Genomic DNA, 15,602 nt, shown 5'->3' on the forward strand with positions numbered 1-15,602 from the left:
CAAATTTTTGAAAATTATCCTAAAAATATTTTTTATAGTTTTTCAAGATTCTTCAATAAGGTATTCATCTCTAAGCAAACTGAATAAATTAGAAGCTTAAAGGAGTTAAATGTGGAAAAGAACAAATGAAAACAGTGAAAAATCTGTACTTGTAAAATGAAGTCAATTCTTTCATTCTTTCATTTGCCTGTAGATACACTATCCAGTGTATCGTATAAACATCCTATCAAATAGAAAAATAAGTTTGATAGAGTAATATAGTAGTATGTAAAATAAGTTTAGTAGAGTAATAGTATGATGTAAGATTAGGAAGAGAAAATTCAAAGAAGATCTACCCTGTCTTCAGACAACAGTGAGGGAAAGCAGAAAGATTTTTCATTAGAAAAAAAGACTTTTTACTCTAAATCTATTACTCAAGTCATCACTAAATCAGAACGGGGCCTTTTAGCTTGGCTTCTTTTTTTTCTCTTCTGTTTGTTGGTTAATCTGATGGTCATTCATTCTTTCAACAAATATTTACAAGAGCCCTACACCACATATCAGCTAGGAAGGTAGGAAAAATAGCACTGTGAAAACAATATCTCTACCCTCAGGGACATTTCCTGGCTAATTGGGAAACATCAGAACAAGACAATCACTATCCACTGTGATACGCAATACCCCAATGGACACAAGAGGGCATCTCCTAGTTTTGGTTGGGTGCACACTGTGGGAGTCAGTAAGAAGACCTGGATAGGGCATGCATGGAGTGGGGAAAGCCAGTAGAATGATCTAGACACAGGAAAAGAAAACAGAAAAGAACACAACAGAAAAGGCAGAGGACTTTACAAATAAAAGAATCCCCTGTGTTTTGAAAAACTCAAAAGAATTCAGTATAGCCAGAACTTTAAATGAAGAGGCAAGAGCTAAGTCAGTGAACAGGATCAGCTCCTATTATGAAAGCTATGCTATAGAGTTGGGACCCCATCTCAATAAAAATGAAAAGTTTTTAACAAAGAAGTAACACAAACAGACTGACAGGTTAAAAAAATCCCTTGGCTATGAGAATAAATTTGAGGGTGTTCAAAATAGAGGCAACTTTAAAGAAAGAACAGAGAAGCTATCTAATGGAACAGAGTACCTAGGAAAGCAGAAAGTGACATTATCCAGAAAAATGGTGTCAAGGGCAGAAAAGGAACAACAGAGAGGTCAAGTCAGAGTGAGAACACAAAGCAGTACCAGATTAGAAGTACAAAGGCAGTTCCTAAACTTATGCAATGAAACCATAAGTTAGTGACACACATTCTAGTTTTCCTCTAAGGTACTGACTAATGCTCAGTGTACTCGCAGCTGGTAGCTGACAACCATATGTATTATTTAGTTGTACTCATAGTATCATTAAGCAATATTATGATTTGGAACTTAAAAATCCCCCAAACACCATGTGTTGATTACTTAGTAGCCAGTCTGTAGTGCTATGAAACTTTTAGAAAATGGGGCCTAGTACAAGGAAGTTAGGTTACTACGTAGGATGCCCTTAAAGGGGACAGAGGAACTCCAGCCCCGTCCTCTTTCTCTCTCTCTGCTTCCTGGCTACCACGAGGTAAAGAAGTTTCTTCTGCCACGTGCTTCCACTATGATGAGCTGCGTCGGCAAGCAAGGGGGCAAGAAACTATGGACTGAAACCATGAGCTTTGGTTCCTTATAAGTAGATTCATCTCAGGCATTTGTCAAGTGATAGAATACTGACTAACAGAGACAATTTAGTTAAATGTTACATGAACCAATAAACATTAGAGCATTTATAAAACAGATGTGTCGCTGCTATGAAGTGTGTTGAATGTTTTGGAAAGATTTAATAAGGTGAATTTTTTTTAAAAAAGCTATAAAATTAAGTATGGGTGAGATGGCTATAAAAGACTTAAGAACAGGGCTGGAGTTGTAGCTTAGTGGCAGAGCGCTTGTCCAGCCCAGGTGAGGCACTGGGTTCGATCCTCGGCACCACATAAAAATAAATAAATAGAAATAAAGGTATTGCGTCCATCTACCCCCCCCAAAAATAAATAAATAAAATAAAAAAGACTGTGAGACAAATAGACAAATCTAGAATGCTTCAGATGGTTCTTTATGTTCTTGTTCTACTTTAAGACTCAAAAACACAGAAGTTATATTATGAATGTCATAGGAAAAAAAAAAAACGGTTGAAACTGCAACCAATAAGCAAAGTAAGATTTTGGTTCTATATATTTTAAAAAAAAAATCAATGGATAGATGTACATTTAATTATTTTAAAATATTATAGATGTCATCTTTTTTAATATTTCTCTTACATAAACCAACCTTTTAAATTAACCACTACCAAACCAATCATGTCTGTTATGGAACTTCTACTGTACTCAATGGCATCTGAAAACCTGTAAGGGTACTTAGAGTTGTCACAAAGACTGGAATTTAGTGGGCTGGAGCCAAGAGTAGTATTTGAGAAAGTCCTATACAAAGAAATACCTTGCCTAAAATAAACAGAACATTGCCATCAAGGAATACAGGGCCACAGAGAAAATAAAGACCTATATTTTGCAATGGTGAAGGATGCAGACATGAAGCATAATAAGTGGGCACAAACCTTCATCCCCAAACACATATACTACTACCTTCCCAGCACTCCTGAGGTCTGTTTGGAAGAAACCTCAGAGTGACATCAAATGATCTCAGGATCTAGACTAATAGGTAATAGTTTACCTAGTTCCTTGGATTTTCAAAAATATTCAAAAATACAATAAAAATCAGAAATTCCTTCCATCATACATGTGATGAAAAGCAGGCCTACCAATCTCTAGCATATATGCTTTGAATTTTTAGCTCTCCTGTTAAGAGAGAGAGGCCTAGAATACAAAACAAAAAGTATGCACTTCACCTGAATATCTGAAAACAGGGCAATCACCTTTAGACAGCCTATGCAGACCCCTTTCTGGAAGGCATAGAATTAATAGACTGTTAGATGCTACAATGGCATGGGTGTGGACTGGGTGTCCCCTAAGGATCCATTGTGATTAAAGGTCTTAGTCTCCAGGATGGTGGAAGATGTGGGAGATGGAGGCTTTGGTTTGGGAGAAGGTCCTTAGGTTACTGGGGGTGTGCTCTTAAATACACACACACACACACACACACACACACACACACACACACAGAGTCTCTCTCTCCTTTTTTCTCTTCCCACACACATCATGATGTATCATCATTTGGTGCCCAGATCAGGGGCCAATTCAATGAGTTCACCTGATTGATCTTGAACTCTGAACCTCACAAACTGGGAACTAAATTAGCTGCCTCAGGTAGTTCATTATAGTGACACAAGTGGACTAATACAAATGCCAAGTCATCTAAAGATTCTATACCTATCCTATCCACTAAATTCTCATTACAATCAAATCCCTCAAAATATAAACAAATGGCCAAACTTACATTTCAATAAAGATAGAGCCAAAAGGTAAAATTCCTCCCAGGCAAACGATAACTGCAGGCTCCATAAACCTGGAAAATATTAAAATTAACAGTAAACTTCTAATATGATCCTGATAATAGAGAGGTGATGTTTAATACTTAAAAAAAAAAAAAAAAAGTAAAAGAAAAACCAAACTCCAAAGACGCACAAAATACGCAGGTAAGGCTTCATATTAGCCATAGGTTATAATTAATTTTCCTTCCAACATTAAAGCCTGAGGTAGTATTTAAGGAACAAAATCTTTGGCACTGGCAAAACCCCAGGACTATGTGTTTACTTCTACTTTGTTACTTCTTTTCAATAACTTCTAAGAACTCTATAGGCATCTACACAGAGAGCCATAGGGAAGGAGAGAGTCTTCAGGTCTCCCATCTGAAGGAAGGTCCTAAACTATGGCTTTGTCATGTATTCACTTTCTCCTTGGCTCTGTAATTTTTTTCCCCCAACAAATTATACAATTAAGGTATTAGAAGTTCTGATTTGCAATGGGTCAAAGAATAAAAAAATTCAAACTTCACTTATTTGTTCAACAAATGTTTACTGACTGCAATCTGTAATTCCCCACCTGGAACACCTCTCCTCTCACACTTCTCTCCCTGCAAGCACTGACTCAAGTGTTGCCCTTTATAGCCTCTCCTGAGCCTCCCAAGAAGAGGTGGCCCTTTCTCCTGTTCTTCCAGCACCTCGTGAACTTAAGTCCACTGCTGCACTTGCTACACTATTCTGTAACTAACTAAACACATCAGACTTCACTAGATTATAAACTCTAGCAGACAGAAACTATTCATCTAGGGATTTCAGTCCCTAGCACAGCATCTGGAACAGAAAAGACATTAAACTAATAGCACTAGGATGAACAAACTAAAACACTGAGAAGAAAATTTAAAAAATTGATAGCTAAAATAAATAAATAAATAACTTAAAGATCATTTAATCTAGTCTTTCATTTTTTTAGAGGAAACAAATACAAAAGCTAAAAGTGATCTTCCCAAGGTTACACAATAAGTGAAAGTCAGACACAGTATTGAGATTTTGGTTCCCATGTTCCTACACCTAAACGTGACACCTCTTTTGTGAGGATGGTCACCTATGGTTCATTCTTCTCCTTCATTAGCTAGGGAGGGAACTAGAAGAACTTTTGTGACTTCTGGCTTTACCCTTACCCTCCAGTGATGAGGTGAACATTGGATATTATTGAGCCTAAATAGTCTAATATTAATTTAGAAAAAAATAGTTGAAAAAAAAAACTAAAAAAAAATTTCTAGCTAACTACTGAAAAAGAGGAGGGCATCAGGAGGATGAGGAAGCATGAAGGGAAAATTAGGAAGGGTATGTTATTTGCGTGAGTGAAACCCATTATTCTATGTAATTATGTGATTTTATATAAATCATAAAACTAATAAAAATAATTTCATCCAAAGTCCCTCACAAGCACAAATCTAAGGAAAGAAAAGAACCTGGCCAATTCCTGAGACTAGAATTAACTGCTCTCCTTTAAACTACAGGGGCTATTTTATTCAACCTCCATTTCTACATATAGCTATATGCTTACACACTTAGAAAAGATCACAGAGTAATTATCATCTATTTGTATAAGTATCTTACATGCAAGTTATATTTATAATGTGGTAAAATAGTTAAGAACAAAGGCTTTTCATTATATAATCCTTATTGTAAAGATATAGTCAGTTCAGCTATTCTTACAAAATCAAAAATCTACTGTTTACTTATTGTTATGAGATGAAATAAAAGTACAGTAAGACTGTTCTATTTTATGTCAATCATTAAGACCTGGGGGGGGGGGGGGGGGGAGAATCAGACTTGCAGAAATCAGCAAACATTTAATGTGCTAATTTTAAAAGGTAAAATACATACTATATTTTATTCAAATTTGCATAATGGAATATAAATATATTAATACTTTATGTGCAAATTTTGAGAAAGGACAAACTATCTCAAAAATCCATCAAGAATCATAATTTCAAACCTAATGGTCAAACAGAATGTATACTATATTTATACTATTGCCAGAGAGGCATCTGTTCAGCTGTTAAACAAAAATGCTTGCCATCCCTTGTCAGGATTAATTGTGAATCATGGGAAGTCCTCAAGAATATATTCTGTGCATAAAATGTGACAAACATGAATTTGAGAGATTTTATACAATCCCAGAATAAAGATAAACAATATAATTGTCAGATAATTTTAACGGTTTCAGTCTTAATTCATCTCTCAAAAGGATGTGTATGTCTATAAATGTGTGTCAATATTGTCTATGATAATAAGATACATGGAAAGAAAAAAGAAATTATAAGCCGGGAGTTGGCATACTTTTTCTGTAAAGGTTCAGATACTAAATATTTTGGGTTTTGCAGGTAATATGATCTCTGATATAACTACTGGTCTGTCAACTCTGATACTGTAAAGTATAAGCAGCCAAAGAGAGTAAATGGACAATTAGACATGGCTGTGTTCAATAAAACCTTATTTACAAAATTGGGCAGTAAGCCTTCATAATTCCAGCTTTACTTCCCTCCCACCTGTACACACTAGTATAGCAAAGTATTTGGCATATCTGTAAATGGCACAAGAGTCAGAAAATGAAATAAAAGTTATATGTATACAACAGTCTTAAGAACTCATATTATGATAAACAATCACATAAGATTTAACATTCACTTTACCATTTTTTCTCCGGTATAGGACGAGGCACAGCATTGACACGACAAGGGAAGTTGGGCTGACCTGACAGATTTCGGCCAAGTATTGTACCAACAAGATTTAGAGGAAGAATAACAAAAAAACAGATGCAACAAACAGCCACCTGCAAATTAAACAAAAACGTGTGTGATTACAATAAAAACAAATAAAAGACTTAAAAATTTAAGTTTCATAATTTGATCACAGAAGAAAGTGTTTTAGTTCAAAATGGGCTAAAATTATACAAGATATACACAAATGAAAATAGGAAAAATGTTAGAATCGAACCAAACAAGGTGAACTGTTTTTAATCCACTTAGTTTCCTATTCTTCCATACTGTCCCAGATAGAATTCTTTTTCTCTTCTTCTCAGCTGTCTGCTTTTAACTTATCTAATCTCACTCTTTCATCATTATAACCAACTTATTTAGCTATACTTTACTGCACATGGAGGTTCAAGTACTAATTTTACTATCTTACAGATGAAGTACATGAGACTGAGAGGCAAAATTACTAACTTCCCAAGATCACACAGCTAGTAGATATAAAGGCTAGAATTTCAATTCAGATCTGCTAACCTCAAAGCCCATGTCCTTTTCTGTCCTACAATACCTTAGTTGGAATCCTAACAATAAAAGCATCTCTCTCTATATATGCCTTTACAAAAATAAGATAAATATTTTTCTTTTCTTTTTATTTTTCAAAGGGGAGGGAGGGAGGGAGGGAGAGAGAGAGAGAGATAGAGAGAGAATCTTTTTTTTTTTTTTGGTAGATGGACACAACACAATGCCTTTATTTTTTATGTGGTGCTGAGAATCGAACCCAGGTCCCGCCCGTGCTAGGCAGGCGCTCTACCGCTGAGCCACAATCCCAGCCTGATAATTATAGAGAAGGCCATCTAGAGATTCTATTACCAAAGTGGATAATTAGGAAAATAAATTTATTTTTGTGGATTTTATGAAATCTGGGTATACAAGGACATGCAAACTCTTCTCTGGCTAATATCTAGTACAGATAACGTCAATGAAATTCTATAAAATGGAGTAGAATTGAATCACCTCTAAAATCTCTTTTAATTATACATTTTGGAATTCTAATAAACAGCAGCAATAGTGAGAAAACAACTGCATGAATACTGAAGAAACTGAGAGAAATGAACAAGTATAGGGTGGAAAATCCAGTGATTACATGAAAAGGAAAGAACTGCTTTTGAAGCAACATTAAAAAAAAAAAATCCCTGAAAATGGCTATAATAAATTTTAATGATGGGAAGCATTTTTAAGACAGGAAATTATTGGGGCTGGGATTGTGGCTCAGTACTACAGCGCTTGCCTAGGACATGTGAGGCCCTGGGTTCGATTCTCAGCACCACATTAAAATAAATAAATAAAATACAGATATTGTGTCCAATTACACCTAAAAAATAAATTTAAAAAAAAGACAGGAAATTATTAAAGCTTCATTGAAGCTAGTACTAAGAACTTTGTGAAATTTCTAAATGTCATCAAACTGCATGAAAAAATGAAAAAAATCATTAGGAACTTTGATGTTATTTTGTTCTATGTTAGTTATTTTTACTGAGAGAAAAGTCTCTTTCTGAATCTGTTACAATATTTACGAGTCAACTAAGAAAACCTCTACAAATAAGATGAATTTAATTTCAATTTTAAAACTGAATTTCTTGTTTGGTTTTCCTGGTCTTATTAGCTTCAACTTAAGAATATAGAAACATGTTTTCAGTATTTCTTATAAAAACAGCTCATAGGAAGAAATACTGAAAAATAAATAGATTGGTAGAATAGCAGTGGCATTGTTTTCTTTCATTTTTGTTGTTTTAATATGCAATCTGAAACAAACTAATTATTTTAAAGCACAAAGTTTTTTTTTTTAAATTCTTAACCATAATTAAAAATATACAGAATATCAAATGAGTTCTACACCAATTTTAATGAATTAGGGATACCTCAGCCCGACTGACTCATTTTTACAAAAATCTCAGAATAAAGTTTCTCCTGCTGTATCTGTATATATTTGAACTTCTGGTAAATGTCATCAATTAGGATGGTTTGTGATGCTACACTTTATATCTTTTATTCTACCTCCCCTCTCCCATCCCAATTCAGGCCTCTACAGATTTGCTCTCCTTGAAGTTGTACAAGCAGAGAGGCACTACTACAACCTCTTAGTGGCACAGATAATTGAGTGGCAGATGAAGGAGGATCTTCTGTACCTAGAGCAAGAATCAAATCAAGTAACCTACACACAGTCTCATCAAGACATTATCAATGTTTAAACATTTAAAATTTTTCCTCTTCTTTGAATACATGATTTTAAAATAAAGCAGTTTGTTAAAAATTGTAGTGATTAATCTCTGAAACCAATTTATTTCAAGTTCTAGATGAGTTTATTTGAAGAATATCTTGAGATTTCAGGGAAAGCTGTTAAAAATCACATGGAATTAACTTACTTGTGAAGTTACTGACATTCAACTAAATAAACTGGTTATTGAAGGAGATAGGATTAACCTGTTATTCATACCCCTAATTAACGAATTTGTATTCATCATACCTTTATTGCTCTCATTAAATTTAAAGTGTTAAAATACATTTACAACAATAGGAGTCATGTTATATCTGTTTTCTTTATTGAGCTTCCACACTGTTACATTTTAAAATGAAATTTAGCAGCTAAGAATGCAAAAACTACTGGTCTAATACACTGTTGAAACTCTGGAACTCAGGTCTTTCCCATGCCCCTAGAAAGACAGTTTAAGTGGGCAGGGGTGGGAGGAAAGACTTCACATGGAGGATCTCTCCTATCTACATAAAAAGAAGTTATAAAAAAAATACTAAGTACTTGGGGCTGGGATTGTGACTCAGCGGTAGAGCACTCGCCTACCACGGGTGTGACCCGGGTCCCATTCTCAGCACCACATAAAAATAAAGGCATTGTGTTGTGTCCATCTACCAAAAAGATTCATATTCTCTCTCTCTTAAAAAAAAAAAAATACTAAGTATTAATACCCTAAAGATCTACCAACTAGAAACCATGAATATGAGTATTACTTGTTCTACAGACTGGCCGTTGGTATGAACGGGTTGGAAAGGGAAAAGATGGCCTAAGATGGACTATTTTGGAATGCTATAGAAAAGATTATTATTTTTTTAAGGTAATAGATAGCAACTACTTATTCTATCTGAAGTGCTTAGCATTGATTTAAGCATTTCAGCCACCACCCTGAGGGACAAATGGGATGATACTGGTTAGGGCATTACCAACTCAAACACAAAAGCATCTAAGAAGCCCATTTATTTTATCCAGAGATAATATATTAATATATCACTCATCATTCTCTTCCTTAGGTTGTACTTCAATACTATAGTGGAAGAAACACCAGATTTTACATGAATTATTTGTTCTATAAACCCAGCCTGACCAGAAAAAAATTATAAGTACACTGTAGACCAATGTCTCTCATAAATCATTCTATTTGCAATAATTTTAGCAAATGAAATCCAATAAAATATGAAACAGATAACACATCACAACAAACTGAGGTTTATCAAATGAATGCAAATTGTTATAATTAGACAAATCAACTAATGCTATTCATCATCATCTCAAAAGGACAGAGAAAAAGCTGCTGCAAAATCCAACATCCATTCCCAATAAAAACTTTCAGCAAACTACAAATAGAAGGAAACAATCAATTTGACAAAAGGCATCTGGAAAAAAACTGTAGCTCAGATCTTAACAAGCACAAAACTGAATGTTTCCTGCATGACTGGAATCAAGGCAAAGATGTCTGCTCTTACCACTCCTACTCAACACTGTACTGGAATTAGCCCAGTGCAATGAGAGGGAGGAGGGCAGGAGATGGGAAGGCGGGAAGACAGGAAGGAAGAAAAAAGGCATACTGATTAGAAAAAAAGAGGTAAAATTGTCTTTATTTGCAGATAATTATTCACAGATGATCTAACAACAAATTTTACAATAAAGCAGCTAAGACTAACAAGTGAATTTAAGCAAGGTTGTCAGATGCAAAGCAATATCAATTTTTTCCCTATAAACTGGCAATAAATGATTAGAATTTGAAATTTGAAAAATAGTATTTATAAACAGCATAAAATATGAAAAACTTGGGGAAATTCAGCAAAAGATGTATAAAACTGGAACACTAACATCTAAAGAATGTTACTGAGAAAAATTAAAGATACAAAAACAGACATACTGTGTTCATGAATCAAAAGACTCAAATATCATTAAGATGTCATTGCTCGGGCTGGGGTTGTGGCTCAGTGGTACAGCAATTGCCTAGCATGAATGAGGCACTGGGTTCAATCCCTAGTACCACATTCAAAAAACTAAATGAAGAAAATAAAGATACTGTATCCATCTACAACTTAAAAATAAAAAAGAAAGATCAATTCTTCCCAAATTGAGCTAGAGATTCAATGTAATACCAATTAAAATCCCAGTGGGCTTTTGGTTTTACTTATCTATTTAATGAGAGCATTATAGTTATAAATAGTAGTTGGGCTCATCCAAAGAAATTCACCCATGCATGGGATTTGATTTCAGCTCATGCTCCCCCCACTTTTCCGACCCCTCATTCCTCCTCCTATGTTCTTTACTCTAACTGATCTTTTCACTCATCAATTTATTTATTTTTGATTGGTTCTTTCTACTTATAAAGGTGAAATTCTCTGTGGTATATTTATATGCATAGTATGATTTTTAAAAATTTATTCCCCATTTCCTCCACTTTCCCATCCCTCCTCTCTCCTTCTCAGTCTCCTCCCACTCTACTGATCTCCCCTATATCTGATCCTTCCCTCCCTTCTTTCCTTTATTTTGCTTTAGCTTCCACATGTGAAAGAAAACATTCAACCCTTGATTTTCTGCAGCGGCTTATTTCACTTAGCATTATGTTCTCCATTTCCATCCATTTACCAGCAAATGCCATAATTTCATTCTTCTTTATGGCTGAGTAAAACTTTATTTTGTGTGTGTGTATAACATTTTTTTGACCCATTCATCTGGACTGATTCCATAATTTGGCTATTGTGAATTGTGAATAACGAGGTGGTTATATCCCTATAGTACATTGATTTTAGTTCTTTCTAATAAATAGCAAGGAGTGGGATAGCTGGATCATATGGCAGTTCCATTCCTAGTGTTTTGAGGAATATCCATATTGCTTTCCAGAGTGGTTAAACTAGTCTGCAGTCCCACCAGCAATGTATACTCCCCCCCCCCCGCCCCCATCATCTTTTCCAGCATTTATTTTGAGATAGGGTCTTCTGTATATATTCTGGATATTACTCCTCTGTCAGAAAAGCAGCTGGCAAAGATTTTCTCCCATTCTGTAGGTTCTCTCTTCATACTCAGAAGCTTTGTCATTTGATGGCATCCCACTTATTGATTCTTGGCTTTATTTCTTGCACTTTAGGGGTCTTTGTTAAGGAAGTTGGTGCCACCACATGTATAATGAAATGTTGACCCTATGCTTTTTACTAGTAGTTGCAAGGTTTGGGGTCTAATTCCTATGTCTTTGAACAATTTTTATTTGCCCTTTGTGCACGGTGATAGATAGGGATCTAGTTTCATTCTTCTACATATGGCTTTCTGGTTTTCCATGCACCATTTGTTTAAAAGGCTATCTTTTCTCCAATATACATTTTTGGCATTTGTCAAGTATAAGATGGCTCTAAGTATGTGTGTTTGCCTCTGTATCTTCTATTCTGTTCCAATGGTCTTCATGCCTACTGTGATGCCAATAACATGCTCTGTAGTATAATTTCAGATCAGGTATTGTGATGCTTTCTGCATCACTCTTCCTGCTCAGGATTGTTTTGGCTATTTTGGGTCTCTTATTCTTCCAAATGAATTTAAGGATTGTTTTTTCTAATTCTGTGAAAAATGGCGTTGGTATTTTGAAGGAGACTATACTGAATCTGTGTACTGATTTTGGTAGTATGGCCATTTTGACAATATTAATGCTACCTATCCTAGCCAATCCAAGAACATGAGAGGTCTTTTCATTTTCTAAAGTCTCCTTCGTGTTTTTTTTTTCCCAGTGTTTTATAATTTTCATTGTGGAAATCTTTCACCTTCTTGGTTATATTAATTCCGAAGCATTTTATTTCTTTGGTTTTTTGTTGTTTGCTTAGATGATTATGAATGGGATGGTTTTCCTGATTTCATCCTCACCAGAATCATAGTTGTAGTACAGGAAAGCTACTGATTTATGGGTGCTGATTTTGTATTCTATTACTTTGCTGAATCCTCTATCAGCTCTATGAGTCTTCTGGTGGGGTTTTTTGGGGTCTTCTAGATATAGGATCATATCATCGCAAACAGAGACAATTTGACTTCTTCTTTTCCTATTTGTATCCCCCTTTGATTTCCTTCTTTTGCCTGATAGCTCTGGTTAGTATTTTCATAACTATATTGAATATAAATGGTGAAAGTGGACATCTTTGTCTTCTTCCTGGTTTTAAAGGAAACGCTTTCAGTTTTTCTCCTTTCAGTATGATATGGGCTTTGGGTTTGTTACAGATAGCCTTTTATAATGTTGAGGCAAATTTCTTCTATTCTTAGCTTCTTTAGCATTTTTAACATAAATGGGTGCTGGCCTTTTCCGTATCTATTTAGATGATCCTGTAATTCTTTATATATATATATATTTTTTTTTTCAGTTGTTGATGGACCTTTATTTTATTTTATATGCAGTGCTGAGAATCGAACCCAGTGCCTCATATGTGCTAGGCAAGTGCTCTACCATTAAGCCACAAACTCCAGCCCCAATAATGTAATTCTTGTCTTTAATTCTATATAAGTGGTGAATTGCATTCATTGATTTATGTATGTGGAACCAACCTTGCATCCCTGGGATATAAGCCACTTGATCATGGTGTATTATCTTCTTTTTTTATTTTTTTGATGATAACTTGAATACTCTTTTTAATTGCTTTTATTTTTTAAATACATGACAGCGGAATGCATCACAATTCTTATGACACATATAGAACACAATTTTTCATATCTCTGTTTGTATATAAAGTATGAACACTAATTCACGTCTTCATATATGTACTTTGGATAATAATGTCCATCACATTCCACCATCATTGCTAATCCCCTGCCCCCTCCCTTCCTCCCCCACCCCTCTGCCCTATCTAGAGTTTGTCTATTCCTCCTATACTCCTTCTCTCCCTACCCCAGTATGAGTCAGTCACCTTTTATCAGAGAAAACATTCGCCATTTATTTTTTTGGGATTGGCTAACTTCACTTAGCATTATCTTCTCCAGATACAGATAGCCTTTATAATGTTGAGGCAAATTCCTTCTATTCTTAGCTTAGAAATAGAAAAAGCAGAATAGGATAGACAGCAGAATACGAATAGGATAGACAGCAGAATACATCAGTCACTAGAATGGCAATATGTAAATCAATGGAAGTGTAACTGATGTGATACAGCAATCTGTATACGGGGTAAAAATGGGAGTTCATAACCCACTTGAATCAAACTGTGAAATATGATATATTAAGAACTATGTAATGTTTTGAACGACCAACAATAAAAAAAATAAATAAATAAATAAATAAAATTAAAAAAAAAAGAAAAAGCAATCATGAAATTCCTCGGAAAAATAAGAGACCCAGAATAGCTAAAGCAATCCTTAGTAGGAAGAGTGAAGCAGGTGGCATCACTATACCAGACCTTAAACTATACTACAGAGCAATAGTAACAAAAACAGCATGTATTGGCACCAAAACAGACTGGTAGACCAATGGTACCTCTTTCGTTAAGTTGATTCCCCAAGGTTTTTTTTTTTTTTTTTTTTTTGAGGCTATTGTAAATGGCATAGTTTTCCTCATTTCCCTCCCAGAGGATTTGTCACTGATATACAGAAATGCCTTTGATTTATGGGTGTTGGTTTTATAACGTGCTACTTTGCTGAATTCATTTACTAGTTCTAGAAGTTTTCTGGTGGAGCTTTTGGGGTCTTCTAGGTATAGAATCATATCATCAGCAAATAGTGCTAATTGCTCTGGCCAGTGTTTCAAGGACTATGTTAAATAGAAGTGGTGAAAGAGGGCACTCCTGTCCTGTTCCAGTTTTTAGAGGGAATGCCTCTAAAGTTTTCTCCATTTAGAATGATGTTGGCCTGGGGCTTAGAGTAGATAGCCTTTTACGATGTTGAAATATGTTCCTGTTATCCCTAGTTTTTCTAGTGTTTTGAGCATGAAGGGGTGCTGTATTTTGTCAAATGCTTTTTCTGTGTCTATTGAGATGATCATATAATTCTTATCTTTGAGTCTATTGATGTGATGAATTACGTTTATTGATTCCTTATGTTGGATCAACCTTGCATACCTGGGATGAATCCTACTTGATCATGGTGCACAATCTTTTTGATATGTTTTTATATTCGATTTGCCAGAATTTTATTGAGAATTTGTGCATCTATGTTCATTAGAGATATTGGTTGTATTATCTTCTTGATGTGTTTTTTTTAAAAAAAGAGAGAGAGAGAGAGAATTTTTTAATATTTATTTTTCAGTTTTCGGCGGACACAACATCTTTGTTTGTATGTGGTTCTGAGGATCGAACCCGGGCCGCACTCATGCCAGGTGAGCACGCTACCGCTTGAGCCACATCCCCAGCCCCTTGATGTGCTTTTGAATGCAGTTTCTGCAGGCTTTTTGTAGAAATTAACAAGCTGATTCTAAACTTTATATGGAGATGCATCGAGTATAAAAAAGCCAAAACTTTGAAAAAGAACTGATTCAAGATTTATTAAAAAAAAAAAAATCAAGAGAGTATGACAGTGGTATAAAAAGAGACAATCTGATTAATAAAACAGAAAACCCCAAAACCAATTTATACATATGTACATACAATTTATATATCTGCATATATAAACTGGTTATCAATAAAGATGCTAAAGCAACTCAATAGAAAAAGGATAATTTTTCCATAAGTGCAGCTTGAACAAGTAAACAGCCATATGCAAAATAAAACAGAACAAAATCCCTCGACCTTTAATTCATACTGCATACTAAATTAGCCAAAAATGGATCATGGACCTAATTTAAGAGGTAAAACTATGTAAGACAAAGGACTGTGTCTACAATATATTAAAAAACTCCACTAAGATGAGTAACCTATTTTTTAAAAATATTCTTTTAGTTGTTGATGGACACAAAATCTTTATTTATTTATTGTTATGTGGTGCTGAGGATCGAACCCAGTTCCTCACACGTACAAGACATGAGCTCTACCACTAAGCTACAGCACCAGCCCAAGCAACCTATTTTTTAAAAAAAAGCAAAAAATTTGGACATCAGAGAAGATATATAAATGGCAAATAAGCAAACAAGAATATCTTCAACATGACTGATTAGTCACTA

At 34.8% G+C, this 15,602-nt stretch overlaps 1 protein-coding gene across 1 annotated transcript in view; it reads right to left on the reverse strand.

Annotated features, from left to right (window-relative positions):
* Positions 1 to 15,602, reverse strand: part of TM9SF3 (transmembrane 9 superfamily member 3) — a 62,395-nt gene that overhangs the window by 6,668 nt on the left and 40,125 nt on the right. The window contains exons 10-11 of the mRNA XM_081268859.1: positions 6,166 to 6,305; positions 3,442 to 3,510 (exon numbers count right to left, since the gene is read on the reverse strand). Of these exons, the coding sequence (XP_081124985.1) occupies positions 3,442 to 3,510; positions 6,166 to 6,305 (209 nt within the window). The remainder of the gene's footprint in view (positions 1 to 3,441; positions 3,511 to 6,165; positions 6,306 to 15,602) is intronic.

Source organism: Spermophilus citellus (assembly GCF_964194105.1).
Source record: "Spermophilus citellus genome assembly, chromosome: 15".
Taxonomy (NCBI): Eukaryota; Metazoa; Chordata; class Mammalia; order Rodentia; family Sciuridae; genus Spermophilus; species Spermophilus citellus.